At 38.1% G+C, this 27,383-nt stretch overlaps 1 protein-coding gene across 10 annotated transcripts in view; it reads left to right on the top strand.

Moving 5' to 3' along the window:
• ORC3 (origin recognition complex subunit 3) overlaps window positions 1–27,383 on the top strand; it is a 72,294-nt gene that overhangs the window by 25,630 nt on the left and 19,281 nt on the right. For all 10 annotated transcript variants that reach the window (XR_013416301.1, XM_077999682.1, XM_028847368.2 and 7 more), the window contains 4 exons: window positions 2,391–2,524; window positions 2,980–3,043; window positions 15,879–15,995; window positions 17,161–17,240. Coding sequence is in view for 9 of the 10 variants with exons in the window: in XM_077999682.1 (XP_077855808.1) it covers window positions 2,391–2,524; window positions 2,980–3,043; window positions 15,879–15,995; window positions 17,161–17,240 (395 nt within the window). In the remaining variant the exon portion in view is untranslated. The remainder of the gene's footprint in view (window positions 1–2,390; window positions 2,525–2,979; window positions 3,044–15,878; window positions 15,996–17,160; window positions 17,241–27,383) is intronic.

Below are 27,383 nucleotides of genomic sequence, written 5' to 3'. Positions count from 1 at the left end.
TTAGGGGTGTGTTAGATATAAAGATTTTGTGCTCTAGGAGAAAGGTTTGGACTGGAAATAGATATTTAGGACTTATCCTTAAAAGGTGGCAGTTAAAGTCATGTTATGAGGATGAAATGTCACCTAGAGGGAGTAAGGAAAGACAAACCGACCTGTAAAAGTGAGCAGTAGAAAGGAGACTAAAAACAAGGAGAACCAATAGAAAGTAGAGTACCACTGAAGCCAAGGGAAAAAGAGATTCAGGAAATAGAAACTGTACTCTAAATACCTTGAGACAGAAAGTAAAGGACTTTAACCAAGTTATTAATCTCTCTGGGTCTCAGTTTTCTCATTTGTAAAATAAGGCAATCAGATTAGATGATTTTATGGTTTCCTGATAATTTATTAAGCACCTCCTTTATGCGTGACACTTTACTAAACTATTTACATGTTTTTTTTGTTTTTGTTTCTTTCTGAGGTGGAATTTCGCTCTGTCACCCAGGCTGGAGTGCAGTGGCATAATCTGAGCTCACTGCAACCTCTGCCTCCTGATTTCAAGTGATTCTCCTGCCTCAGCCTCCTAAGTAGCTGAGATTACTTACAGGTGTGCATCACAATGCCCGGCTAATTTTGTATTTTTGGTAGAGATGGAGTTTCACCATGTTGGCCAGGCTGGTCTTGAACTCCTGATCTCTGGTGATCCACCCACCTTGGCCTCCCAAAGTGCTGATATTTTAGGCGTGAGCCACCTTGCCTGGCCTACGTGGTTTTATTCACGTGTATTATCCTCAATTTTGCACATGAAGAAATTAAGATTTAAGTTAAGTAGCTTGGCCAAAGTCACACCACTGACAAGTGACAGCATCTTTAGACCTCATTTTCCCAGTTTTCCTAGTCCTCAGTGGAAAATACTGGTAAGTCCTGATTTCTACTTGAGACAGAGTCTCACTCTCTTGCCCAGGCTGGTCTCAAACTCCTGAGCTCAAGCAATCTTCCCATCTTAGTTTCCTGAGTAACTAGGACTATGTAATTCCTGATTTCCGTAGGACGTACAGCAGGACATACTGTCATTCTGTGTGTTTTAGCTTTCCCTTCATTAGGTGGATATATTAACCAACTTGTTGATTGACCCAGATATTGAAAACACACTTGAACAAAATAGTTAAGTGATAATGGGTTCGTATCCTGTTTGTATCTCTGCTGTAACTTCTGTGGCTTCCTCCTATTCCTCTTCCGCACAAGCCTCTTAGCCTGTTTAGTTTTTATTTTTCTCATGTCTAAGAAGTAGTGTTAACATTGGGATAAACATTATCAGTTTGACTTAATTAGAAAAGATAAGAACAAAATTATGTTAATATGTGCAAAAGTAATTTAGCACCTGGCATAAACAGTTGCTTTCTATTTTGTACTTGTTTCTAAGTTAGGCAGGCCCTTTGCCTTACAGCCTTAGAGAATGGACTATTTTGGAAGATTTCCTCTAGCCTTGGGTATCTTGTCCTCAGTATTATAAACTCAGAAATTCATTATCAGTTCCCTCAGGAAGGATCAAGCCAAAGATTATTGATTCATCCCAAACAAATACCTTAAGATGGATATGTAACCTAACATGCTAATTTATTAATTTGTGATGAGGAGCAACCAGTATCAAGGTACCCGAAAATACCAAACTGGTCAAGCAAAGTTTGCTTAGAATCAATATAATGAACATTTGCATAGTCTTGTGAGTTATACCAGTTTCTAGGTGTAAAACTCAAGACTATCCAAATGTATACAAGAGTATCCAAATGTTCATTATGTTGATTCTAAGCAAACTGAATGTTAGAATCTGGAAAATTGTCTTCCCTTCTACCATAGAGCCCACAGCATTCTATTATTAGAATACTTATATCTACCAGATAGTACACCATGTTTTCCTCCATGGGAAAAAAATGAATTTGAAAAGGTAAATTTTCATTATTCACTTTAATCCATAGGCACAACTCCTACCATTGTAGCATTTTTTTTTTTTGTAACAGACCAGTTTTTACACTGATTTTAGATTGGCATTTTCTTATGAGTATCGGGGTATCTATTAGACCCTTAAGTTAAACCTCAGTTTGGTCCACACCACATTTATAATTATTATGTGTTGCTTTTGCAGATAGTTAATCTATCCATTTATATTAGTTTACCTTAGTTTGTATTTCAAAGATTACCATTTTCTGATCTTCTTCCCAAAATTGGAACCTTAAAATATGAGAGTTATATAGCCATTTTTATGTTGTTTGCAGTATTATTGTGACATTATTAAATATATTAGTGCCATAAATACTTTGGCTCTTTAAAAAAAAAATCCTTAAAATTGAGCAGACATAGCACAATAGATTTAGTGCCAAAATATAATAAATGTTTAATCTTCACATGTCTTTCAGCTTTCTCTGTTAGAGCATTTCTATTCCCAGCCCTTAAGTGTCCTGTGCTGTAATCTTCCAGAAGCCAAAAGAAGAATAAATTTTTTATCAAATAATCAATGTGAAAATATCCGACGTCTTCCATCTTTTAGGAGGTAAAAAGAGAAGTACATATTTAACACATATTATACTAGAATTTGGGACTAAATAAGAGATCTCAGATCCAGTTTTTTCTGAAGTTGGGGGAGGAATAGTAACCTATTCTGTTTTTAAGTGTGGGATATCCTTGTTGGATTTGAAAATTTGGCAAAAAGAAAAGTATTTTTACAAAGGGACATAATTTGCAAGTTCTCCAGAGTTACTTTTTAGAAATAACGTTTCCTATTCCTGGGATTTATGGCCTTTTTAAATGTTTATAGACTATGAAGTCCAGCTGATTTAAGGAGTTTAAAATTACCATTAAACCATAAATGTCATACTGAATTTATTTTTGTGAAGAAATGAAAAAAATGTGGCTGCCAATCTTGGTAGTTCTTATCCCCAATATGCTATTTAAATATGTTGAATCTTTAATTTTCTCTTTTTGTGTATGGAATGGTAAAAATTCTAGGTATGTGGAAAAACAAACTTCAGAAAAGCAAGTTGCGCTCTTGACCAATGAGAGATGTTTGAAGGTAGGAACGTGAATGTGTTTCAGTTTCATTCTCTTTTTCCTTTCATAAAGAATATGCACGTAACATTTATTGAGTTAATAAAACATATTTGTGCATCTTAATATTTATACATTGAAGTACTGGGTCTTGATAGTCAATTAGGAATGTGAGTTTTAAAGATGACATGAAACCTTAGCTCTAAAAGATGAGGCTTTTTTTAATCAAGAAAAAATATTAACTGAAACACCAAGTTTCTCTTGTGGCCTACTTTGAAAGCACCTTTAGATCTATAGAGATCTGCTATGTGAATCTTTTTCCACCTAACAGTTTTGGAATCTGCCAGCAATTTCATTTTAATGTTCTTTTTAAAGGCTGTGATAAATAAAAGCGTTTAGAAGCCAGACAGCTTAGGCGTCTACTGCTAAATGGGTATTGATTTGATTTGAAGAAATATTATATATTGATATTGTAACGCTAGGAAAGAAGTAATGAGCTTAGAAAATTATCAGTTAGCTGTACAACATAGGGAATATCAAAAGGAGGGCTTTTTTTCTTTGTTGAATAAATAATACTTGGATATATACATAATTCAAAAGGTAAAGATAATGTACAGTGAAAGGCTTCCTTTCACTTCTTGTCTTTCAACTACCCATGTCCCTTCCCTGGATACAGCCAGTGTTACTGGTTTCTTATGTTTCATTCTAGATGTCGTCTCCACACATACAAGTAATTATGTTTTGGCAGTTGGCTGCTGCTTACAATATTCTGTACCTTGTTTTATTTTGTACTTAATTTTGGAAACCATTCCATATTAGTACTGAAGAGTGGCATAGTAGTCTATTGAATTAATGTACCTTTTTAAAGAACATGTCTCTTATCGATGAGCATTTAGAAACACATAATGTCACATTTATTTTCATACTCCTCATGACTTTTTTAGGAAAAAGTTGTTAGAATATTGTAATGATAGTAACATGAGATTGAAGGTAAGCCATAGTGCTAAAGATGAGTTTTGGTAATACATACGATTTTCAGATTTTGAACAAGAGAATGTTAGATCTTATACATGTACAATTATATGTCAATTTAAAAAATTTTAAATGTGTTTTAAAAAATGTTAGATTCTATAGGGCATGTGTTTACCTCCATTGGTAATTTATGCCCATTATAAATGCTCAAAAAATATTCAGAATGGCTTTTATTAAACCTTTTATTAAACATTATTTCTAATGTAGAATCCACACTGGGCCGTAATATAAAATCACTTCTAGATTGGGCTCAATAATCATTTTAGTAATCTCTGTAATGCCTTCAGAGCAGTATAGGAGGTTCTCAGACCCCCATGCAGGTTGTTTTGCTGGGAGGAAGTTTAAGAACTAGTGAGAAAGAATGTGTGCCTGTTTATTGAGTCTTTGAAGATTGGCTAGATTAGCTCTCTGCTGAGTCAGCTAGTTGCCAAGTCCATTTCCTGCTAGAACTTTCTGTCAGAGTGTATTTCAGAAGCCAGGAATAGATTTTTTAAGAGTACCTTTAACCATTGAAATGACAGAGGGAGAGAATGTCTAGGCTAGTGTATTACAGAAATTGCCTGACATTGGTCAGGCACGGTGGCTCATGCCTGTCATCCCAGCACTCGATGAGGCCTGGGTGGGTGGATCACTTGAGGTGAGGAGTTCAAGACCAGTCTGGCCAATATAGTGAAACCCCATCTCTACTAAAAATACAAAAATTAGCTGGGTGTGGTGACGTGTGCCTGTAGTCTCAGCTACTCAGGAGGCTGAGGCAGGAGAATCGCTTGAACCTGGGAGGCGGAGGCTGTGGTGAACCGAGATTGCACCACTGCACTCCAGCCTGGGTGACAGAGCAAGACTCTGTCTTTTTAAAAAAAAAAAAAAAAAAAAAAAAGCCTGACATTTATGTCTGCTTTTCAGTGACTTTTTGCATATTTTCTTAGCATTTATTTATGCTATCCTTGTTCTTATTGCACTGTCAGACTGTCAGTTTTGCTTGTTATGATCTTTGGTGTATTCATTTTCAAATTACATACTTTGTCATTTAAGGGCATGTTTTCTTGAGACTTATACAGTGAGAAATATGAAGAAGCACAGAGATTTGTACCCTTACCCTGAAAAAGTTACCCACAGGCTACCTGCTGAAATCAAAAGACAGAAAATGTCTAAGAAAAAAATGAATATTTTAGGCTGGGCACGGTGGCTCACTCCTGTAATCCCAGCATTTTGGAAATCTGAGATGGAAAGATCACTTGAAGTTAGGAGTTCAAGACCAGCCTGGCCACTATGGTGAAACCCCGTCTCTTCTAAAAATACAAAAATTAGCTGGGCATAGTGGTACACACCTGTAATCTGAGCTACTCCAGAGGCTGAGGCAGGAGAATCACTTGAACCTGGGAGGTGGAGTTTACAGTGAGCTGAGATCATACCCTAGCCTGGGCAACAGAGCAAGACTGTTTAAAAAATAATAATAATAATTTGTCTATTAATTTTTTAGTTGAGAGAAAAAGTATCTTTGAATATTCTCATAATAATGCTTCTCTTTTTATAGTTTCATAAAAATACATGACAGTCAATAATGTGGTACTACAAAATATAAGAAATTTTATATTTGAACTGCAGTTACTCATTAGCTATCTATATTTAAGAAAATCACTTACCTTATTTAAGCCTCAATTTTCTTTCTTTTTTTTCTTATTATACTTTAAGTTCTAGGGTACATATGCACAACGTGCAGGTTTGTTACGTAGGTATACGTGTGCCATGTTGGTTTGCTGCACCGATCAGCTCATCATTACATTAGGTATTTCTCCTAATGCTATCCTTCCCCCAACACCCACCAAAAGGCCCCGGTGTGTGATGTTCCCTGCCCTGTGTTCATGTGTTCTCATTGTTCAATTCCCACCTGTGAGTGAGAACATGCGGTATGTGGTTTTCTGTCCTTGTGATAGTTTGCTGAGAATGATGGTTTCCAGCTTCATCCAAGGGACATGAACTCATCCTTTTTTATAGCTGCATAGTATTCCATGGTGTATATGTGCCACATTTTCTTAATCCAGTCTATCATTGATGGACATTTGGGTTGGTTCAAGTCTTTGCTGTTGTGAATAGTGCTGCAATAAACATACGTGTGCGTGTCTTTATAGTAGTATGATTTATAATCCTTTGGGTATATAACGAGTAATGGGATTGCTAGGTCAAATGGTATTTCTAGTTCTAGATCCTTGAGGAATCGCCACACTGTCTTCCACAATGTTTGAACTAATTTACACTCCTACCAACAGTGTAAAAGCTTTCCTATTTCTCCACATCCTCTCCAGCATCTGTTGTTTCCTGACTTTTTAATGATCGCCATTCTGACTGGTGTGAGATGGTATCTCATTGTGGTTTTGATTTGCATTCTCTGATGACCACTGATGATAAGCATTTTTTCGTATGTCTGTTGGCTGCATAGATGTCTACTTTAGAGAAGTGTGTGTTCATATCCTTTGCCCACTTTTTGATGGGGTTGTTTTTTTCTTGTAAATTTAAGTTCTTTGTAGATTCTGGATATTAGCGCTTTGTCAGATGGGTAGATTGCAAACATTTTCTCCCATTCTGTAGGTTGCCTGCTTACTCTGATGACAGTTTATTTTGCTGTGCAGAAGTTCTTTAGTTTAATTAGATCCCATTTGTCAATTTTGGCTTTTGTTGCCATTGCTTTTGGTGTTTTAGTCATGAAGTGTTTGCCCAGGCCTATGTCTTAGTATCGCCTAGGTTTTCTTCTCAGGTTTTTATGGTTTTAGGTCTTACATTTAAGTCTTTAATCCATCTTGAATTAATGTTTGTATAAGGTTAAGGAAGGGATCCAGTTTCAGCTTTCTACATATGGCTACCCAGTTTTCCCAGCACCATTTATTAAATAGGGAATCCTTTCTCCATTGCTTGTTTTTGTCAGGTTTGTCAAAGATCAGATGGTTGTAGATGTGTGGTGTTATTTCTGAGGCCTCTGTTCTGTTCCATTGGTCTATATATCTGTTTTGGTACCAGTACCATGCTGTTTTGGTTACTGTAGCCTTGTAGTATAGTTTGAAGTCAGGTAGCGTGATGCCTCCAGCTTTGTTCTTTTTGCATAGGATTGTCTTGGCAATGTGGGCTCTTTTTTGGTTCCATATGAACTTTAAAGTAGTTTTTTCCAATTCTATGAAGAAAGTCATTGGTAGCTTGATGGGGATGGCATTGAATCTATAAATTACCTTGGGCAGTATGGCCATTTTCATGATATTGATTCTTCCTATCCATGAGCATGGAATGTTCTTCCATTTGTTTGTGTCCTCTTTTATTTCGTTGAGCAGTGGTTTATAGTCCTCCTTGAAGAGGTCCTTCATATCCCTTGTAAGTTGTTTTCCTAGCTATTTTATTCTCTTTGTAGTAATTGTGAATGGGAACTATTTAAGCCTCAATTTTCTTATATACAAAGTAGGATAATAGGCTGGGTGTGGTGGCCCATGCCTGTAATCTCAGCACTTTCGGAGGTTGAGGCGGGCAGATCACTTGAGTCCAGGAGTTTGATACCAGCCTGGACAGCATAGCAAAACCCCTTCTCTACTAAAAATACAAAAAATTATCCAAGTGTGGTGGTATGTGCTTGTTATCCCAGCTACTTGGGAGGCTGAGACACTAGAATCCCTTGAACCAGGGAGGCAGAGGTTGCAGTGAGCTGAGATTGCGCCACTGCACTCCTGCCTAGGCAACACAGCAAGATTCTGTCTCCAAAAAAAAAAGTAGGATAATAATTCCTAGTATGATTTTTTTTCATAGTGTTAGTGATAATCAAAGTTTGTTCAGCAAATAAAAATGATTTGAAAACATATAACGATAAAACTTTTATAAATAAAAATAATAAATATTGTTATATATTTTTCACTCATAAAAATTAAGATCAATATGAACACATTTTATTTATGTTTATTTTTTATTTTTTTGAGGTGGAGTTTCATTCTTGTTGCCCAGGCTGGAGTGTAACGGTGCAATCTCGGCTCACTGCAACCTCTACCTCCCAGGTTCAAGCAATTCTCCTGCCTCAGCCTCCCAAGTAGCTGGGGTTACAGGTGCCTACCACCACATCCAGCTAATTTATTGTATTTTTAGTAGAGACGAGGTTTCACCATGTTGGCCAGGCTGGTCTCAAACTCCTGACTTCAGGTAATCCACCCACCTCGGCCCCACAAAGTGCTGGAATTACAGGCGTGAGCCACCACGCCCAGCTATTTTTTTTTTGTTTTTTTTTTTTGAGGGGGTCTTACTCTATCGCCCAGGCCAGAGTGCAGTGGCACAATCTCAGCTCACCACAACCTCCACCTCCTGGATTCAAGCCATTCTCCTGCCTCAGCCATCCTCGTAGCTGGGATTAGAGGCATGGGTCACCACACCCGGCTAATTTTTGTACTTTTAGTAGAGACAGAGTTTCACCATGTTGGCCAGGCTGGTCTTGAACTCCTGACCTCAGGTGATCTGCTCGCCTGGGCCTCCCAAAGTGCTAGGATTACAGATGTCAGCCACCGCACCTAGCCAATATGAACACATTTCAGTGTGTGTAAAGATGTATATACATTTTTATGTATTATAATATACAATCTATATGTAATATTTATAATATTCTTATGTTATATAGTTGTATAGACATGTCTGGCATTAGAGTTTACCATTTTGTTCCCATTTTCTATATTCAAGTGTCTAAGAGATAGACCTCATTGTATATTCCAGAGAAATTTACAATCTTTATAACTGGAAACCACACTTTAAGAACTACTAAATTAGACTGCCTCCCTAGAAGGAAGCATTTGTGATTGTTTGCTCCATTACCTCATTTTCTTAAGCTAGAACTCATCTATTAAGTTCCCACCTAAACAAGTGATTAATCTGTTATCTTCTGACTAGAAGCAAGATGTTAACAAAAACCTTTACGCCCTCAAAATTAGGGCCCCACTTCTTCAAAACTATATGTCAACTTTGAATTTAATGAACTTAGTAATGGGTTTTTTAAAAAGTGTACTTTTAAATGTGAAAATTTAGCTGACTAAAACTAACATAGGAAAAGAAAACCAAGCACCACATGTTCTTATTTGTAAGTGGGAGCTGAACAATGAGAACGCAGGTCAGAGGGAGAGCATCAGGACAAATAGCTAATGCATGCGGGGCTTAATACTTAGGTGGTGGGTTGATAGGTGCAGCAAACCACCATGGCACATGTTTACCTAAGTAAGAAACCTGCACATCCTGCGCATGTATCCCAGAACTTAAAATAAATTAAAATTTAAAACGTTACCTGACTAAACAATGTACATTTGTAGGTAATTCACTGGGAATTTCCTACTAAGGAGGGACATTAGAAGACCTGGTACAGCTGATGAAATACTGAAAATCTTCATACTATGTAGAAAGCTTAGATTCATTCCCATGTAGGTGACAGTTGAAGTTTTATTATTCTTACTTGTTGATGTTTCATGTCTTTATACCTATTTTCCCAAGTAGATTTTAAATCCTTTCAGAGTGGGAAATACACCTTGAACTTCTTTAGCACCCTCATTTCACAAATGAAGAACTGCAGCCAAGAGAAAGGAAGTGAAATATCTGAGGTCGTAGAGCAAGTTCATGGTAGAGTAAGGACTTCTTTTCACCGTTTAGTATGCTTATCATGGTGTCTCATCAAAAGGCACAAAATCAGTTCATGAGTTTGATGGAGACATGCCTTTCACCTTTGCCCCCACCTCTTTCTGTTTCTTTTGTCAGACCTACGGGGCAGATAGGGGGAAGAAAATTTCTTAGAAAAAAATAATAAATGAAAAAGTAGAGGAAAAAGGAAAACAATTGCAGTCTATCAAATTGATCAAATGAGCTAGGCATTAGCCTAGTGTGTCAGGAATTAATCATTTAAATTCAAACTCTTTGTCAAGTGCTTCTCTTGATCTACACTACTGGGGTAGGAATATGGAGAACAAAAGGCAGAGACAGATGAGAGGACTAGCACTTTTGCCACATAAGTACTAGGAGAAAGCTGTGGTTTGGCATTCTTATTAGATGGCAGTAATATGCTAAGTCAAGTCTGGAAAACACTGCCAGCCAGCATTTTTCTCTAATGAGAAAAATAAGGCTTAGTTATAACAAGATGATAAATGAGAAAATGCTTTGTTCTTAGACAGCTGATATCTCTTAATCCTAAAATTCAATAGTCTGTTTTTAATGATCAGTGAATTGATTGAAAAGAAATTACAGAAGTTTATAGTCATTTTTACATACTGTATTTTATAATCTGAGGTCACTGTTCACCCCTATACATACAATTCTAGAGACAAAAGTGTTAAGTACTATGGAAGCAGAAGAGAGATAAATGCCTGGCAAATGTAATTCTGCCTAGCCTTTTTCTCTTTACCTATATAAGTTTTACATATATATTGACTTCTCCTCCAGAGAAAGCAGCTAGCTCAATAATAATAGGGGCTCCGTGGTATAAGTAAACAATGATATATGATTTTTTAAAAATAGATTCAGGGGGTTTCAGGTGCAAGTTTGTTACATATTGTATGACGGTGAGGTTTTGGCTTCTAGTGTGCCCATCACCTGAATAGTGAATATTGTACCTAATAAATAATTTCTCTGCCCTCACCCCTCCCAACCCTACCCCTTTTGGAGTCCACAGTGTCTGTTATTTCCCTCTGTATATACATGTGTACCTATTATTTAGCTCTCACTTATAAGTGAGAACATGTGGTATTTGATTTTCTGTTTCTGAGTTCTTTCACTTAGGATACTGGCCTCCAGCTCCATCCATGTTACTGCAAAAGACATGCTATCAGTGAATGATTTTTGTATGAATAACAGACAGGATTGATGAGGTTGGAGATTACTAATTTAAGAGGGTATATTGCATATTAAGAGGCAACCCACAGTCTAATGTAAATGTGTTTTTTAAACATACATTTAAAAAAAATGTTGGAACCAATATTTACATATTGAGAAATTTTACATTACAAATTCAGACTTTTGAAAAATCAGGAAATATAGACCACATCCAGCAAGACAAAATATGGTTGCTCTTACTTAAAAAAGAGACTGAGGCTGGGCACGGTGTCCCACACCTGTAATCCCATCTCTTCGGGAGGCCAAGGCAAGCAGATCAGCCTGGGCAACATAATGAGACCCCATTTCTACAAAAAAAAAAAAAAAAAAAAAAAAAAATTAGCCAGGTGTGGTGGTGTGGACCTATATATAGTCCCAGCTACTTGGAAGGCTGAGACAAGAGGATCACTTGACCCTGGGAGGTAAAGGCTGCAGTGAGCTAAGATCGCACCACTGCATTCCAGCCTGGTCGCTAGAGCAAGATCCTGTCTCAAAAATTAAAAATAAATAAAAGAGAGACTGAGTGTTTGGTCTTCATTCATTAATGTACTCTTCATTTAACCAATATTTTTCTAGTGCCTATTATGTGCCAGGTGTTAATCTAGGTTTTGAGAATACAGGAGTGAACCAAACAGCCAAAACTTCTATCTTTTTCATTGTATCAGGGAGACAGACAATAAATGAGATAAATAAGTAAAATATCTGTTAGTGATAAGTGCTGAGGTAAAAACAATGAAGCAGAGAAGAGGGATATGAAGTTCATGTGCATTGGAAGTGGAATCGAAATTTTAGAAAAGGACCTGACTGAGAGGGTAAATTTTGAGTAAAGACCTAAAGGAAGTCACAGAGCTTGCCATTCAAGAATCTGAAGGAAGGGAATTCTAAGCAGGTAGGAAGGACCTGAGGTTGGAGCATGTCTGCCATATTTGAAGAAGAGCAAGGAGGCTGCTATGTATTGCTTTTCTTTTCTTTTTTCTTTTTGAGACAGTTTCGCTCTGTCACCCAGGCTGGAGTACAGTGGTGCAATCATAGCTTGCTGCAACCTTGACCTTCTGGGCTCAAGCAGTCTTCCTACCTCAGCCTCCTGAGTATCTGGGACTACAGGCACATGCCACCATGCCCAGCTCATTTAAATTTTTTTTTTTTTTTTTTTTTGGTAGAGACAGGGTCTCTTGCTTTGTTGCTCACTATCAAGCTGGTCTTGAACTCGTGGGCTCAAGTGATCCCCCAGCTATGGCCTCCCAAAGTGCTGGGATTATGGGTGTGAACCACTATGCCAAGCCTGTTTTTCTTATAGCAGATAAATATTTCTGTTCCTTTGTCGAAAGTGAGTAAAGACTAAGAAGTCTTCATGCTTCAAGAACAGAGAAAGCATATCTCTTTAGTAAATACTGCATATTCCTAGACAAAGTGTATCTCTGTAGAAAGGAATCATTCTAAACACAATTATGAAACAAAATGGTGACAGCTATGACTAGTATACAGAAAAAATGCCTGAGGAAAAATTTAATGAATGCAAAGTAGGGTTAATATTTCAAAAGGCTTTATTTTCACATGTACATGGTATGATGCTGCTGTAATGTATTCAATGGAATTTTTTTTTTTTTGAGACCGAGTCTCACTCTGTCTCCCAGGCTGGAGTGCAATGGTGCGATCTTGGCTCACTACAGCCTCCGTCTCCCAGGTTCAAGTGATTCTCCTGCCTCAGCCTCCCAAGTAGCTGGGATTACAGGTGCCTGCCACCACACCCAGCTAATTTTTGTATTTTTAGTACAGACAGGGTTTCTCCAGGTTGGCCAGGCTGGTCTTGAACTCCTGACCTCAGGTGATCCACCCATCTCGGCCTCCCAAAGTGCTGGGATTACAGGCGTGAGCCACCCCGCCCAGCCCAAAAATTTTCTCATATATCAAAACCTTTTACAGGTTTGAGTTTGTAAAATAGTGTCCACAAGTACATTAAGAATTATTGTTTTAAGGCCGGGTGCAGTGTCTCATGCCTCTAATCCCAACATTTTGGAAGGCCAAGGTGGGCAGATCACTTGAGGTTAGAAGTTTGAGACCAGCCTGGCCAACACGGTGAAATCCCATCTCTGCTAAAAATACAAAAATTAACTGGGCATTGTGGCAGACACCTGTAATCCCAGCTACTCAGGAGGCTGAGGCAGGAGAACAGCTTGAGCCTGGGAGACAGAGTTTGCAGTGAGCTGAGATCGCGCCAGTGCACTCCAGCCTAAGCAACAGAAGAAGACTTCATCTCCACAAAACAAGCAAACAAAAAATTACTGTTTTGAATAAGTAAAGGCAGTTACATATGTGCAGGTATCTAGGTAAGATGGAGAACTTACAGGACAGGTTATAAGAAAATGCTAATCATTTGTGATGTTTTTTGTTGCAATTGATAAAAACACATATAAATAACAATGAAACCTTTATTATGTGGAGATTAGGTTCTAAAGTCAGCACATAAGGTGAAGATCTGGGATGGTCAAAATTACTCTTGAAAAATCCCTTAGAAAGGTACAGCAAACCTCTCATTCGTTAAGTCCATCATAGCCAGTTTCTTTCCCCATTGTTGGAACCAATCACCATTTCCTCAGTTGAGCGCCAGATGATCTAGTCTGCCATGTTGTATGGAACAAAACAAAACAATACAATACAAAACATTTTCTAGGCCAGTCACGGTGGCTCACACCTGTAATCCCAGCACTTTGGGTGGCTGAGGTGGGTGGATCACTTGAGGTCAGGAGATCAAGACCAGCATGGCCAACAGGGTAAAACTTCATCTCTACTAAAAATACAAAATGTTAGCCAGGTGTGGTGGTGGGCACCTGTAATCCCAGCTACTCGGGAGGCTGAGGCAGGAGAATCGCTTGAACCTGGGAGGTGGAGGTTGCAGTGAGCAGAGAGTGGGACTTCATCTTAAAATTTTTATTTTTATTTTAAAATAAAAATAATGATTATAACAAAACAAAACAGTTTTTAAACACTAGAACTCTACTCAACACAGGGATGCACCACACAGTGAAAAGTATGAAAGAAATAAGACCACCTAGGAGAAAAACATGTTTATATCCCTCATCGAACACTTATTCCAGGGCAGGTATGTTCCTTGAGTATTGCCCTATAGTGTGTAAAGTATTTCTTTTCTCTCCTTATCCAAGTAAATGGAACGAAGATACTCACTTCTACTGCATCACGCAGATACTTGTACACATAGCTATTCCTCAAGGCAAAAGAAAATAGGGAGCACAAGTAGCATGCAGTATGATTATTATTCAGTAATAGAGTTCATTTTCTTCAAAATATTCCCCCTATTTAAAAGCTATTTAAGCACACATCAAGGCAATTAATGGCTTTATGCCATCTGTATGTCATGGCACACAGTAAAAAACTAAAGAACTAAAGTTTAGAACTAAAGTATACCCTCCCAGTGGTGGTTAAAACAATTTTTGATTATGGCTCCTTTTGTTATGATAGGAGCCATAGATTTTGTTATGATAGGAGACAGATTTTGAAATTACCAATCAACTCAAATAATGGGAGGGAAAAACATTTAGGTGCTAAAAACTTTTATTTAATCTGCCCTGTGCTTTCAGGTAATGACTCATAGATCGTTGACCAAGGAATTGATTTCCTAAGTGAGTTGGTGTTTAGGAAGATATATCATATTTATTGCTTTATAGAGGTTAGATTTGCTTGAATTTATTGATATCTGAGTTATTTTCTAAATGTTTGACCACTAAAAATAATGGGTATCTGCAAGATATTACTGAAATAAAGACACAGCTCAGCAAAGCCTTTATTTGACTTTTTAAAGGAGAAAGATATTGAAAACCGTGGCACAGATGATAATCCTTTAAGAAAATGTTACAGAGTAAGCAGTTATAAAAGGAATTGAGGCCTGAAAATTACTTCATAGGATATCATGTTTTAAAATATTTCTAAACTATTTCTAAAATATTTCTAAACTCCTCCATATTTCAGGAGGCTCTAGAAAACATCTCTCTCCCCCCAACAAAACCTTTTGAAACTGTTTTGTGAGATTAATCATCCATGGATTTCTTTTCTTTTCTTCTTTTCCTGTATCTAAATCTCTAATATGGAGAGTAGGGCTAGTTTTCGGTTGTGGGGTTTTTTTTTTTATACAAATGAGGTCTCACTATGTTGTTCACCCAGGTCTTAAACTCCTAAACTCGAGCTATCCTCCTGCCTCAGCCTTCCAAAGTGCTGGGATTACAGGTGTGAGCCACCACACCTGCATAGATTTCTTAAGACCTACTCCCTCATGTCATCATTCTTGCTAGATTCTAAATTATAAAGCTTGTTGGCTTCAGATTTATTTATTTTTTTATTCTTTTTTTTTTTTTCTTAATTGGTAAAGCAAATAAAACCAGTATTGGAGATCTCAGCAAGAGGCAGGGACTCATCAGAATCACTTGTGTTTCTGCCATAGTCTTTTCATTTTCCCCTTCAAACACACTAACACACTTGAGCAGTACTTTAGGAAAAGTATACATCATAAGCAGAACTTCAGCAAGTTCATTAGGCTGGTACCATTCTGTCTGGTGATCTCACTCTTCTGATGCTAGCACAGTGGAGGATAAAGCACCTTCCCTCACTGTGGTGCGCAGCAGGTGATGGGCACAGGCAAGCATCCAATAAGGTGCTTTCTTACACACTTGTAATTTTGGGGCCCAAGGTATTGTGGGAATGCTAGAGATACCAGGAGATTAAAATACAGTGTCAATTCTAGCATGTGTAAAATATCACCAGACTTGATACTAAATCGGAAATGCTCAGCCTGTATTCTGGATTTTATATGTATTTCAAATTTTCATAAATTAATTTGTAGTTTTGAATCTTCTTGTCAGTTTTCCAGAAATTTTATATAGCCATGAAGTAGGTTGTATTATTATGCTCTTTTATCAGCTGACTAATGTATTAATAATATATTCTGTGATTTTTAGGAGGAAACACAATTATTACTAGAAAACCTGCATGTTTATCATATGAATTACTTCCTGGTTTTGAGATGTCTTCATAAGTTCACCTCTTCTCTTCCCAAGTATCCACTAGGTCGACAGGTAATCCAAGCCACCTCATTTGGAATCTATGAAGTAGGAATGTTAGTATTTTCTTGCTTTGGTTTTTGTAGCATTTAGGCATCAGAATATGAAATGAAGCCAATCTTTACAATGAGAGCATAATCTAAATCCATTCCAGCTGTACACATTACTGGTAATTGAAATTGTTTTTTGTTCAGATGGCCACAGCTAGAAACAGCCATATGAATCCCAGTGGTGTTGCTTCCCCTACAATGTTTTTGTACTAAGGCATTTGAACTTTCCTTCTTTAATACTTCCTTATCACCTATACTGAGAGAGCTGTTTCTCTTTCCTTAATGGAAGAAGGAATTTGTTTGAGAATGCTTGATAGTTAACCTTGCACTATACTCAGAATAAAAAGAGAAGCAGTACTTCTGTTCCTTGAAAAATTATGCTCAGCTGGCCTTTATGTCATACCATAAACCTATCAACCATCTGTAGAGTAGATTTTAGCGGAGGAATTCTATATTCCTAGGTCATCTTAGCTCAAAGCTTTGGAGAACAAATACCAGAATGTAAGAATGACTTGTTGGCTGGGTGCAGTGACTCATGCCTGTAATCCCAGCACTTTGAGAAGCCAAGGCAGGTGGATCACATGAGGTCAGCAGTTCAAGACCAGCCTGGCCAACATGGTAAAACCCTGTCTCTACTAAAAATACAAAAATTAGCCCGGTGTGGTGGCACACGCCTGTAGTCCCAGCTGCGAGGGAGGCTGAGGCAGGAGGATGGCTTGAACCTGGGAGGTGGAGATTGCATTGAGCTGAGATCACTGCACTCCAGCCTGGATGACAGAGTAGACTCCGTCTTAAAAAAAAAAAAAAAAAAAAAATAGAATGACTTGTTCATGAGGTGATTTTTGCCATTGAGCCTTAAATGAGCCTTTTTTTTTCTCATTTTTCCTTTATCGGTTTCTTCTTTTAAAATGACCAGTGATATCAGCCAATCTCAGTATAGTCTCATTTTACTTTTATGTAAATTGCATTCTTATAAAGCCTGATCCATGAGATATATGCCAAGTCTATTGTTATCTAAAGAAAATGACTTTTAATAACATTAATTTTTTTGTGTTGACCAGAAATGATTTTGCCAGACTAGTAGTGTGTATACGCTTTTGGTTCCTCACAAATGTGTTGTTCACTTACAGATCAGAGAGTTGTACTGCACATGTTTAGAAAAGAACATATGGGATTCAGAGGAGTATGCATCAGTCTTGCAGCTGCTGAGGTAGTTTTGTTTTTTCTTGTTTTTCTGTTTTTGTCTGCTATAAGCCTGCCAGTAAGTAGCACCTTCCTCTAGAACCCTGCCTGCCAAAAAGTTTCATAAATAGCCATGTTGTGTCTAGGAATAATTGCATATATCTTGAATTTATCCATGTAGCTTGTGATGTTTTTAATATAGCAACTCTCCATTTCTTTGCTGGTTTAACCTTGCATTTGAGCTTGTGGTTTTTAAAGGAAAATCCATGATTGTTTAGTCAAATACTGACACTACCCTATGAGAGCTCAGCTATGGATCATTTGAATCCAGCCAACTTGACATCATGGCAGGGAAAACAAGTTATTCATGAAAAGTGAGGTCACCATGTCCCCAATCTGGTTGAGTGGAGGAAGAGCATCACTGGGTGAGATGTACCCAGTGGTCACAGCTGACCTTGATTAGGAACAGCAAGGAGTAGGCAGTGGCCTTGGTGCCTTCCCCCACCTTAACATTGGCTAATTCATAAATTATTTATCTAATAATATACAAGTAAATAAGATATCTTAGTGTTAAAGTTATTATTTATATTACTTGATTTCACTTCTTATATGTATAGTTACTTTTTAGTCTTCCATAAAAATAATGACACTTGGATAGTGATAAGGGGAAATCAAATGTGAGATAAATTTCGCCAGTTTTATAATTTTCCTCAGAGGTTGTAAATGCTTATATAAAAATATTTTAAAGAAGTCTGAAAACTGAATATTTATTAAGTCTTGCTTTCCTCTGGGCCCACAAGAAAAGAACAGATGGGCACAGTAGGAGGAAAATTCACACTGAAAGCACTTTAAATCCAGAGACTTCATAATACAAATATTAGTAATCTAGCAGGTGCAGCTTAAGATAGAAAATGAATTTCATGCTATCTGGAAAAATATCTCCCCATGGAAACTAGATTACCTCTGAAAAGCTGTGTTTTATTTCATTTTTTAAAATCCCAATAAGATTTATTTTTTCTTATTTTTTTAACCCATAAGGAAACTAAAAATTCCCAATAAGATTTCTATGTATTTATAAGCTTATGTTAACTAGAGTATTTCTGAGACTTATTTTGCTTTCTATTCAAGTAAATATACCTATCTTATACACCCAGTTGAATCTTCCAGGGTTTTCTCTTTTAAGCTTTGTGATTAGTAATTGTCTTCCTTCTCCAGTGAGATGTTCCCAAATTCATAGATTCTTTTGTCAAAGAGGAACTTGTTCTTTTTGTTCTGAACCTCCCAACACCAGTTGTCTTAGGGTACAGTCAAGAACCAAGAATGCCAGTTCCAAAGTAGGGTAAGGAAACATGAGTGGCAGTAGTAATGGTGACAGCAGTAACCATTGCTTATTGAAGGCTTGCTGTGTGCAAGGCACTTTGTTAGGCACTCTCAGTACATTTTCCAATCTAAAACTCTTAATATACCTTTATGGTAGATATTATTAGTCACACATTACCCCTGAGGAATCTGAAACACACACAGGCATTAAGTGACTTGCCTGAGACCACCTAGCTGCTGAGGGAACCAGGATTCTACTCCAGGTCTTACTTCAAAGCTGTTATACCTTCTGCTATTCTTTGCTAAGATCTAAAATACGGATTTGGAGATCTGAGTACAGCAGAAGCAAAAAATAGAAAGTGAGATTTCATTTTGCTAAGCTGAGGTCAGAAACATGGGCAGTCAAAAGCAAAGCAATGTAAAAAGCACTACGGGTCAAATATAATACCTACAGCAAGGACAGGCAGGAGTCTGGGTCCTAGAAAAGAGGAAAGGAATCAGGGAACCTCTGGGCTGAATCAGCCTTTTCTCCTTTGTACAGATTTGGTGTAGACCAGAAGTCGGGGACACTTTTTAGTTAAGGCATACTCAGTAGGCATCACCTAAACTTAACGAGACCATTCTCATCACCTGTCTTGAAACTTTATTTAACTCATTACAGAAAAGACTAAAATGATCCCTGAATGACGCTTTGGAAAGAATAACTGGTAAGGTACTATTAGAAACATAATCTAATTAAATTTCTTACTTGAAATTTTTTATAAGATTCAGCTTAAATGATTTTTCAGGAAAAAATCCTTTTTACAGATTGAGCATCTCTAATCTGAAAATCTGAAAATCAAAGTCCTCTAAAATTTGAAACACTTCAAATTTCAAAACTTTATGAGCACTTGTGATACCACAAGTGGAAAATTCCACATCTGACCTCATGAAATGGGTTGCAGCAAAACAGAGGTACACCACACAGTTTATTCAGCTTGCCATCATTTGTTGCTGGTGTTTAACACTGATACAGGTATTACTTAGTTACACTGAACACATTATTTTTTCACTGTACCAATGGTGTGTCCTGTTTTTTAAGTGTTAAGTACTTATATGTGAATAAGTGTAAGAAAATGGTTGCATATGAATTCAAGAGTCAATAATGATGGGATACCAAACAACTACAGATTGATTGTCCATCTAGTTGGCCGAGATAGTGACACCTTTGCTTTCTGATGATTCAGTGTACCTTGTTTCATGCACAAAATTATTTAAATTATTGTATGAAATTTCTTTCAAGCTATGTGTACAAGATGTATTTGAAACATAAATGAATTTTGTGTTTAGACATGCATCCAATTCTCAAGATAATCTCATTATGCACATATAGCAAATATTCCAAAATCTGAAAAAATCCAAAATGCAGAACGCTTCTGTTCCCAAGTATTTCACATAGGGATACTCAGTCTGTATGTGGAAGCTGACACGTTTAAATAATCTTAGATCAGATGATATCCAGCCCATTCAGAGTAGTATGGCTGTAGACATCCCTTTACCCCTAATTCTTCTGCTTTGTTTGGGAAGAACATGGAAGAAAAGGTGACTTCTGCCCCCGCTGCTCTTACCCCCACCATAGTGGCCTTTGGCGAGGCCTCCTACCTTCCCCCAACAACTCTCTTGCGTGTTAGAGAGAAGGGGCCCTCCCAGCACAGAGTTGCATTCCTCCCCCCAGTTTATTCTAATTTATTAATTTAGTCCCACCCCTTCTGAGCCTACAGCCTGAGGACTGCAGAGTAGCTGCCCCAGCCCCTCCCAGGTCTGACCCAGCCTGGGGAGTGGGACAAGGCTTGGGTGTGGCCCTGTTGGAGGTTGATCTTGCTGTTTTTATTTCTTGCCTTTATGTTTGTGTTCTGTGATATTGTTGAGAAAGAAGAGGCCAGGCACAGTGGCTTATGACTGTAATCCCAACACTTTGGGAGGCCGAGGTGGGCAGATCACTTGAGCTCAGGAGTTTGAGACTAGCCTGGGTAACGTGGTGAAACCCCCACTCTGCCAAAAATACAAAAAAAAAAATTAGCCTGGCATGGTGGTGCACATCTGTGGTCCCGTCCTCGGAGGCTGAAGTGGGAGGATCACTTGAGCCTGGGAGGCAAAGGTTGCCTTGAGCTGAGATCGCACCACTTCACTGGGGCCTGGGTGACAAAATATACATATAAAAAAAAATGTGTATTTTTGAGCCTGGGTCTCAAAAATATACATATAAAAGAAAGAGAAAAAAAAAAAAAGAAATGTGGGCAAAGCAGAAGGAGGTGGATTCAAACCCCAGTATGTCACGGCTCATGCCTTTTCTTTAGTGGTGGGAGACCCTCATCTTGTAAAGGGAATGTGTCCCCTTTCTCAACCTCTAGTGTATTTCACAGAAAACAAAACCTCCCAATAAAACTGTTGAAACCTGGAAAATAAAACAAACAATATGTCATCTACTTGATGAAATATCTGGTGACCATTTAAAAAATATTTACAGCGACTCTGTAATAATGTGGGAGAATGTTTATGTCACATATTTATTAGTGGAAAAAGACCAACATAATTTTATATCACAGTTATTTTTTAAATGTATGCAACAGACATTGATGTGTGTGGGGAGCATGCAAGTGTGCATTTATAATATATGCCATGATTGGACATGAGCGCAGTGGTTCTGCGTGTGTTCTGCCTTTCCTTGCTCAGTCAACTCTTGGAGTATGAAGACCACATCCCTATATGGGATATGAGCGGGTTAATTTTTCACTCAACCCTGTGTCATTATATAAGGATATGTTTCCATTAAAAAGCCATTTGGGAACAGAAAGTAGTAACAAATGATGCTAACCCAGCAGTGAACTAGGTAAGTACAACTGTTTTTCATTATCAGATGTGAAAGACTGTAAGAGGAAAATTGTACCCCTCTATTAGAGAGAATTTCTAAACACCCATCTAGAAATCAAACACTAGGCCAGTAATTTTTCATATTTTTAAAATTCACAGAACCTTGCATAAATAAGGTTTTAAGGGTTATTGTAAATCAGAGCCAGCTGGGCACAGTGGCTCACGCCTGTAATCCCAGTGCTTTGGGAGGCCGAGGTGGGGCAGATCACGAGATCAAGAGATCAGGAGTTTGAGACCAGCCTGACCAACATGGTGAAACCCCGTCTCTACTAAAAATACAAAAAATTAGCCAGGCGTGGTAACAGGCACCTGTAATCCTAGCTACTCGGGAGGCTGAGGCAGGAGAATCGCTTAAAGTTGGGAGGCAGAGGTTGCAGTGAGCTGAGACCTTGCCATTGCACTCCAGCCTGGGCAACCAAGCGAGACTCCATCTCAAAAAAAAAAAAAAAAAAAAAAAAAAGTCAGAGCCTCAACTTAAAGGAGTATGTTGGATCAGCCAGCGCTGAAGAGTACTACACTCTTATACCAGTAGCAGTGGATTATTGAATTGGGGATAATGAAAAGTGTGCCCCATGTCTTAGGGGAATTTATGTCCCCTACCTCATCAATTGAGAATTACTCATCTACAGTTATTCCATTTTCTTTCAAATAAGGAAACCAAGGCCAGAAACATTGACTTTTGTACAGTTGATAGAGCTGAAACTCTTTCAACCATATTCCAGTTACTTAGAGGTGATAATAAAAAGAAATTTATGGTTTTGTGGCCAGTAGTCCATGTTCAGAGTGTATCCAAAATTTTAAACCAGCAGAGCAAGCTTCTGTGGACTCAGATCCCCCCCCTCATCCTGACACTAGTCATATTGGCACAGGACACAGATATAAATGAAAGGAGCCACAGTGTCTAGTCTGCTTATCCTAAGTATAACCTTATGAACTTGAAAAGAAACAGACTTACAAATCGAAGGTGATTGATAGCTGGAGGAATTTACCTTAGGCTAAAGGAATTATTCTAATTTCTGAGTAAGGCTTTTGACTTGAACAGTAATATATTAGCAGGTCAGCTGAGCTTTCATTGAGTTAAAAAAAAAATGACTTGAATAATGATACTAACATTTGATCACTTCAGCTTAGTTCAAAGAGACTAGAAATTTGGACTCTAAGTAATGCATGATTTCCTGACTTTGCAGATCAACTTTAGGTAATATTTAAAGATCTACTTAGGAAAAATGACACAGCTCCATAATCTATGATATGCTTCCTAATAAGCTAACTTATGATGATGTAGATGTATCTATCCAAGAGCTTTATGAGACTACATCATTAAAATATAATTTCTGGCAGGGCACAGTGGCTCACACCTATGAATTACAGCACTTGGGAGGTCAAGGCAGGCAGATCGCTTGAGCCCAGGAGTTAAAGACTGGCCTGGGCAACATGGAGAAAACCCATCTCTACAAAAAAATACAAAAATCATATGAGTGTGGTGGTGCATGCCTATAGTCCAAGCTACTTGGAGGCTGAGGCAGGAAAATCACTTCAGCCCAGGAGATTTGAGGCTGCAGTGAGCTGTGATTGCACCACTGCAGTCCAGCTTGGGCAACAGAGTGAGGCCCTGTCTCAAAAAAAATAAAATAAATAGGCCGAGCATGGTGGCTCACGCCTGTAATCCGAGCACTTTGGGAGGCCGAGGTGGGTGGATCACCTGAGGTCAGGAGTTCGAGACCAGCCTGGCCAACATGGTGAAACCCCGTCTCTACTAAAAATACAAAAATTAGTGTATGGTGGCGCATGCCTGTAATCCCAGCTACTCAGGAGGCTGAGGCAGGAGAATCAATTGAACCCGGGAGGCAGAGGTTGCAGTGAACCAAGATCACGCCACCGCACTCCAGCCTGGACAACAGAGCGAGACTCCGTCTCAAAAAATTAATAACAAAAATGAAAAATAAAATAAATTAATATAATTTCTTTGTTTTAGAAAAGGAATTGCCAGTCCTGAATTTTCATCACATCAGGGCCTTCACAATTATCTGTAGGCTTACAGATGATGAAATCAGGCTTGGGGCAGAATGTTAAAGTTTTCTTTAAAACAAAAGATATTGAGAGTCACTGTTTTTCGTGTAATGGTTTCCAGGCTTCAGTGTGCATAAGAATTAGCTGAGATACGGCCAAGCAAGGTGGCTTATGCCTGTAATCCCAGCACTTTGGGAGGTAGGCGGATCAGGAGGTCAAATAATTAGCTGAGATATTAATCATTTCAGCTCTTTCCCCAGAGCTTCTGTTGGGAACACTGGTATGGTGGTTCAGCAGGAATTTGCATTTAACAAGCACTCTGGCACGTTCAGACAGATGGCCCAGGGACTATACTTTGAGAAATACTTCTAGAAAATAAAGGGGGAGGTAAAAAAAAAAAAAAAAAAAAAAAAAAAAAAAGCGGGGACGGGGGGAACTTTTGAGGAAAAAGTGACGCTATCAAAGGAAAAGTATGTGTGGAGAAGCTGAATGGCTGTAGGCAGTTGATCTCAAATTGGCTCCAAAACTGGACTGAGGTGTTTACTAATAGTGAGCTAATGGTTTTTATCACAGTAAACAGAAAAAAAGATCTGAGTTTGTATTTTGTTTTTCTTTATTAAACATTTAGTGCCTACTGCCACTTTTCTGCTAGCAAAATGAACAGATAACTAGGAAATATTAATTTTAAAAACTCAGAAATAACTCATCAAACTTTGACTGCTTTTTTCTTTCTTTCTTGTGAACTCAGGGTTATATAGTCATCCATCACTGTCTGTGGAGGATTGGTTTTAAGAGGATACCATAAGTTCCATATGTGAAATGGTATATAGTGTTTGCATATAACCTCTGCACATCCTCCCGTATATGCTAAATCATCTCTGCATTACTTATAATACCTAATACAATATAAATGCTATGTAAATAGTTGTTACACTATATTGTTTAGAAAATAATAGCAAGAAAAAAGTCTGTACATGTTCTATACAGTCTCTCCTTCTACCCCCCAAAATAGTTTCAATCCAAGTTTTAATCCACCAATGTGGGACCCACAGATATGGATGGCTGACTGTACTTTTAAAAATTACATCAATAGGCCAGGCATGGTGGCTCACACCTATAATCCCAGCAGTTTGGGAGGCCGAGGCAGGAGGATCACCTGAGTTCAGGAGACCAGCCTGGCCAACATAGTGAAACCCTGTCTCTACTAAAAATACAAAAATTAGCCAGGCATGGTGGTACACACCTGTAGTCCCAGCTATGAGGGTGGCTGAGGTAGGAGAATTGCTTGAACCCAGGAGGTGGAGGTTGCAGGAGTTAGCCAACCTGGCTAACATGGCGAAACCCCGTCTCTACTAAAAATACAAAAATTAACCTGGCATGGTGGTGCGTGCCTATAATTCCAGCTACTCAGGAGGCTGAGGTGGGAGAATCACTTGAACCTGGAAGGTGGAGGTTGCAGTGAGCCAAGATTGTGCCACTGCACTCTAGGCTGGGTGACTAAGTGAGACTCCATCCAAAAAAAAAAAAAAAATTGCATCAATAAAGTATGTGTGTATTTGAACTTAGTAAAGTTGCTTCTAACCATGTGATGAATTAAATTTATTCTTTTTGATACATTCCACAAAAAAGCATGGCATCCCACAAAGGGCACCATGACTTCTAGGTGCTTCCCAGGATGAGCCAGTTTGAGAACTGTTCCCTTTAGAAAAAGTGTTCTTCACAAAGGCATTAGGTTAGGAAATTAATAATGATTGCATGGTTATTGCCTTGCTCATCCATTAAAAAAAAAAAAAAGGTTTTTTAAATGCTTTTTTTTTGAAACCACTGATCAGATAACAAAGATAACCCTGGTGCTTACCTATACAGAATTTTGGTCAAATGATTGATGTAAACAGTAGAGAGCTACAATACAAAGTAGTAAGAGCTGTGGTGGGTCAGGACTAGGGTGCCGAGAAACCAGTAGACTGGACAGTTAACCTCCATTTGTGGGATTGGACAGCTTCTCTAGGAAGTGCCACCTAATATGAAATATGAAGGCTTAGGAGGAGATACACATACTTTTGGTTTCTGTTTCATTGTTATGATACTACATAATTACTTTGTTGTGTTAGTCCTCAAATAAGACAGTTTCTTATTTCTACATGCTTTTTTTTTAATGTGCTTTTTATTATTTTTACATCTTTTTTGTTTTGTTTTGTTTTCTTAACTTCCAGTCTTCGTTGATATATTTACATTTGCAAGTTTGAATTCTGAGTATTTTTCAAAACTGGCTAGTAATGGTAATGTCTGTTTAGAATTTGAAAACTCATCAGGCAAAAGATGTTTTCATTAGCCATGGATTGGCCAGTTTTTTCTTGTAGCCTGTTCTTATAATCAGACATTTATATAATTAATACTTAACCAGAAATTATGGACTTTCTGCGTGATGAAGCAGAACACTCCACTGCCCTGCAGGATGATTGCTTTTAATGATTGCTTAATGATTATCTTCGTCTTAGTTAAGAAAACTTTTTTAAAAAATGACAACCTATAAAGCCTTTATTGTTTTTCTCAACTCCTGTGACAGATTACCTATAAAGCTTTTAATACATTAGATATCACAGGCATTTTTTGGACCATTTACCTGATAGTGAAATAAGTCTTTTTTTTTTTTTTTTTTTTGAGGTGGAGTCTCGCTTTGTCACCCAGGCTGGAGTGCAATGGCGCGATCTCGGCTCACTGCACGGCTCCACCTCCCGGGTTCACGCCATTCTCCTGCCTCAGCCTCCCAAGTAGCTGGGACTACAGATGCCCGCCACCTCACCCAGCTAACTTTTTGTATTTTTAGTAGAGACAGGGTTTCACTGTGTTAGCCAGGATGGTCTCAATCTCCTGACCTCGTGATCCGCCTGCCTCGGCCTCCCAAAGTGCTGGGATTACAGGCATGAGCCGCTGTACCCAGCCAGTTGTGAAATAATTATTTCTTAATCAAGTTGGATAAAGATAAATCGCTCTTTTGTGGCATTAATGAGACCTATCTTAGACATGTTTTTTTTTTTTTTAATTTCTCTTTAATCTCACATGGTGGCTTTCAAACTTGTTAGTTCTGCTATTTTCTTTACAATTTTATTCTTTATTTTAAAACAAAATGTTAGTTGGAATGCACCAAAATTGGAAAGTATTGTCTCACTGTCTCCAATTCTTCTCCCATTCTCTCTTTAACTGATTACAATTAGGTTTTTGCTTCCAATCACAACTAGTTTGATCAAAGTCACCAGTGACCTCCATGTTCCTAAATCTAGCATTAACCTGTTATCAGCATTTGACAACAGTTCATCACTCCTTTCTTAATGGACTTCTAGGACTTTCTTGGTTTTTCTCCTACCTCAGTGCATGCTCCTTCACATTCTCCTTTAGTGCTTTCTCTTCTCTCTGACATCTTAACATTACAGTGTCCCAGGGCTTAGTCATAATCCTACACCTCTCTCCTGAGTGCCAGGCTGTTATGTCCATTTATGTCCTCTTTAATACCTCCACTTAGATATCCAATACACACCTCAAAGTTAACATACCCCAAACTGAACTCCTGATCTTCCCCTGAAATCTGTCATTTTCCTACTGTCTCTTTATCATTCTGATTGTTCAAGCCAAAAGCCTGGACTCTGCCTTCATAATTTATCCAGAATCAGACCTCTTCTTGCCACCTTCCTTCACTTGTACCACCATAGTCCAAGTCATTGTCATCGCTCACCCGGATTATTGCAGTAGCCTCCTTTCTGGTTTTTCTGCTCCCCTACAGATTCTCCTCAAAGTAGCAGTCAGAATAGTCCTTTTAAAATATTTCAGATAATGTTACTCCTTTGCTCAAAACCCTCCATTAACTCCGCATTTCATTCAGAGTAAAAGCCGAATACAGTGACACTACATGACCCCCTCCACTCCCCACGTGGCC

Source organism: Macaca mulatta, chromosome 4 (assembly GCF_049350105.2).
Source record: "Macaca mulatta isolate MMU2019108-1 chromosome 4, T2T-MMU8v2.0, whole genome shotgun sequence".
Classification (NCBI taxonomy): Eukaryota; Metazoa; Chordata; class Mammalia; order Primates; family Cercopithecidae; genus Macaca; species Macaca mulatta.
The sequence above is the reverse complement of the archived record's forward strand: the minus strand, read 5'-3'. Positions and strand labels throughout refer to the sequence as shown.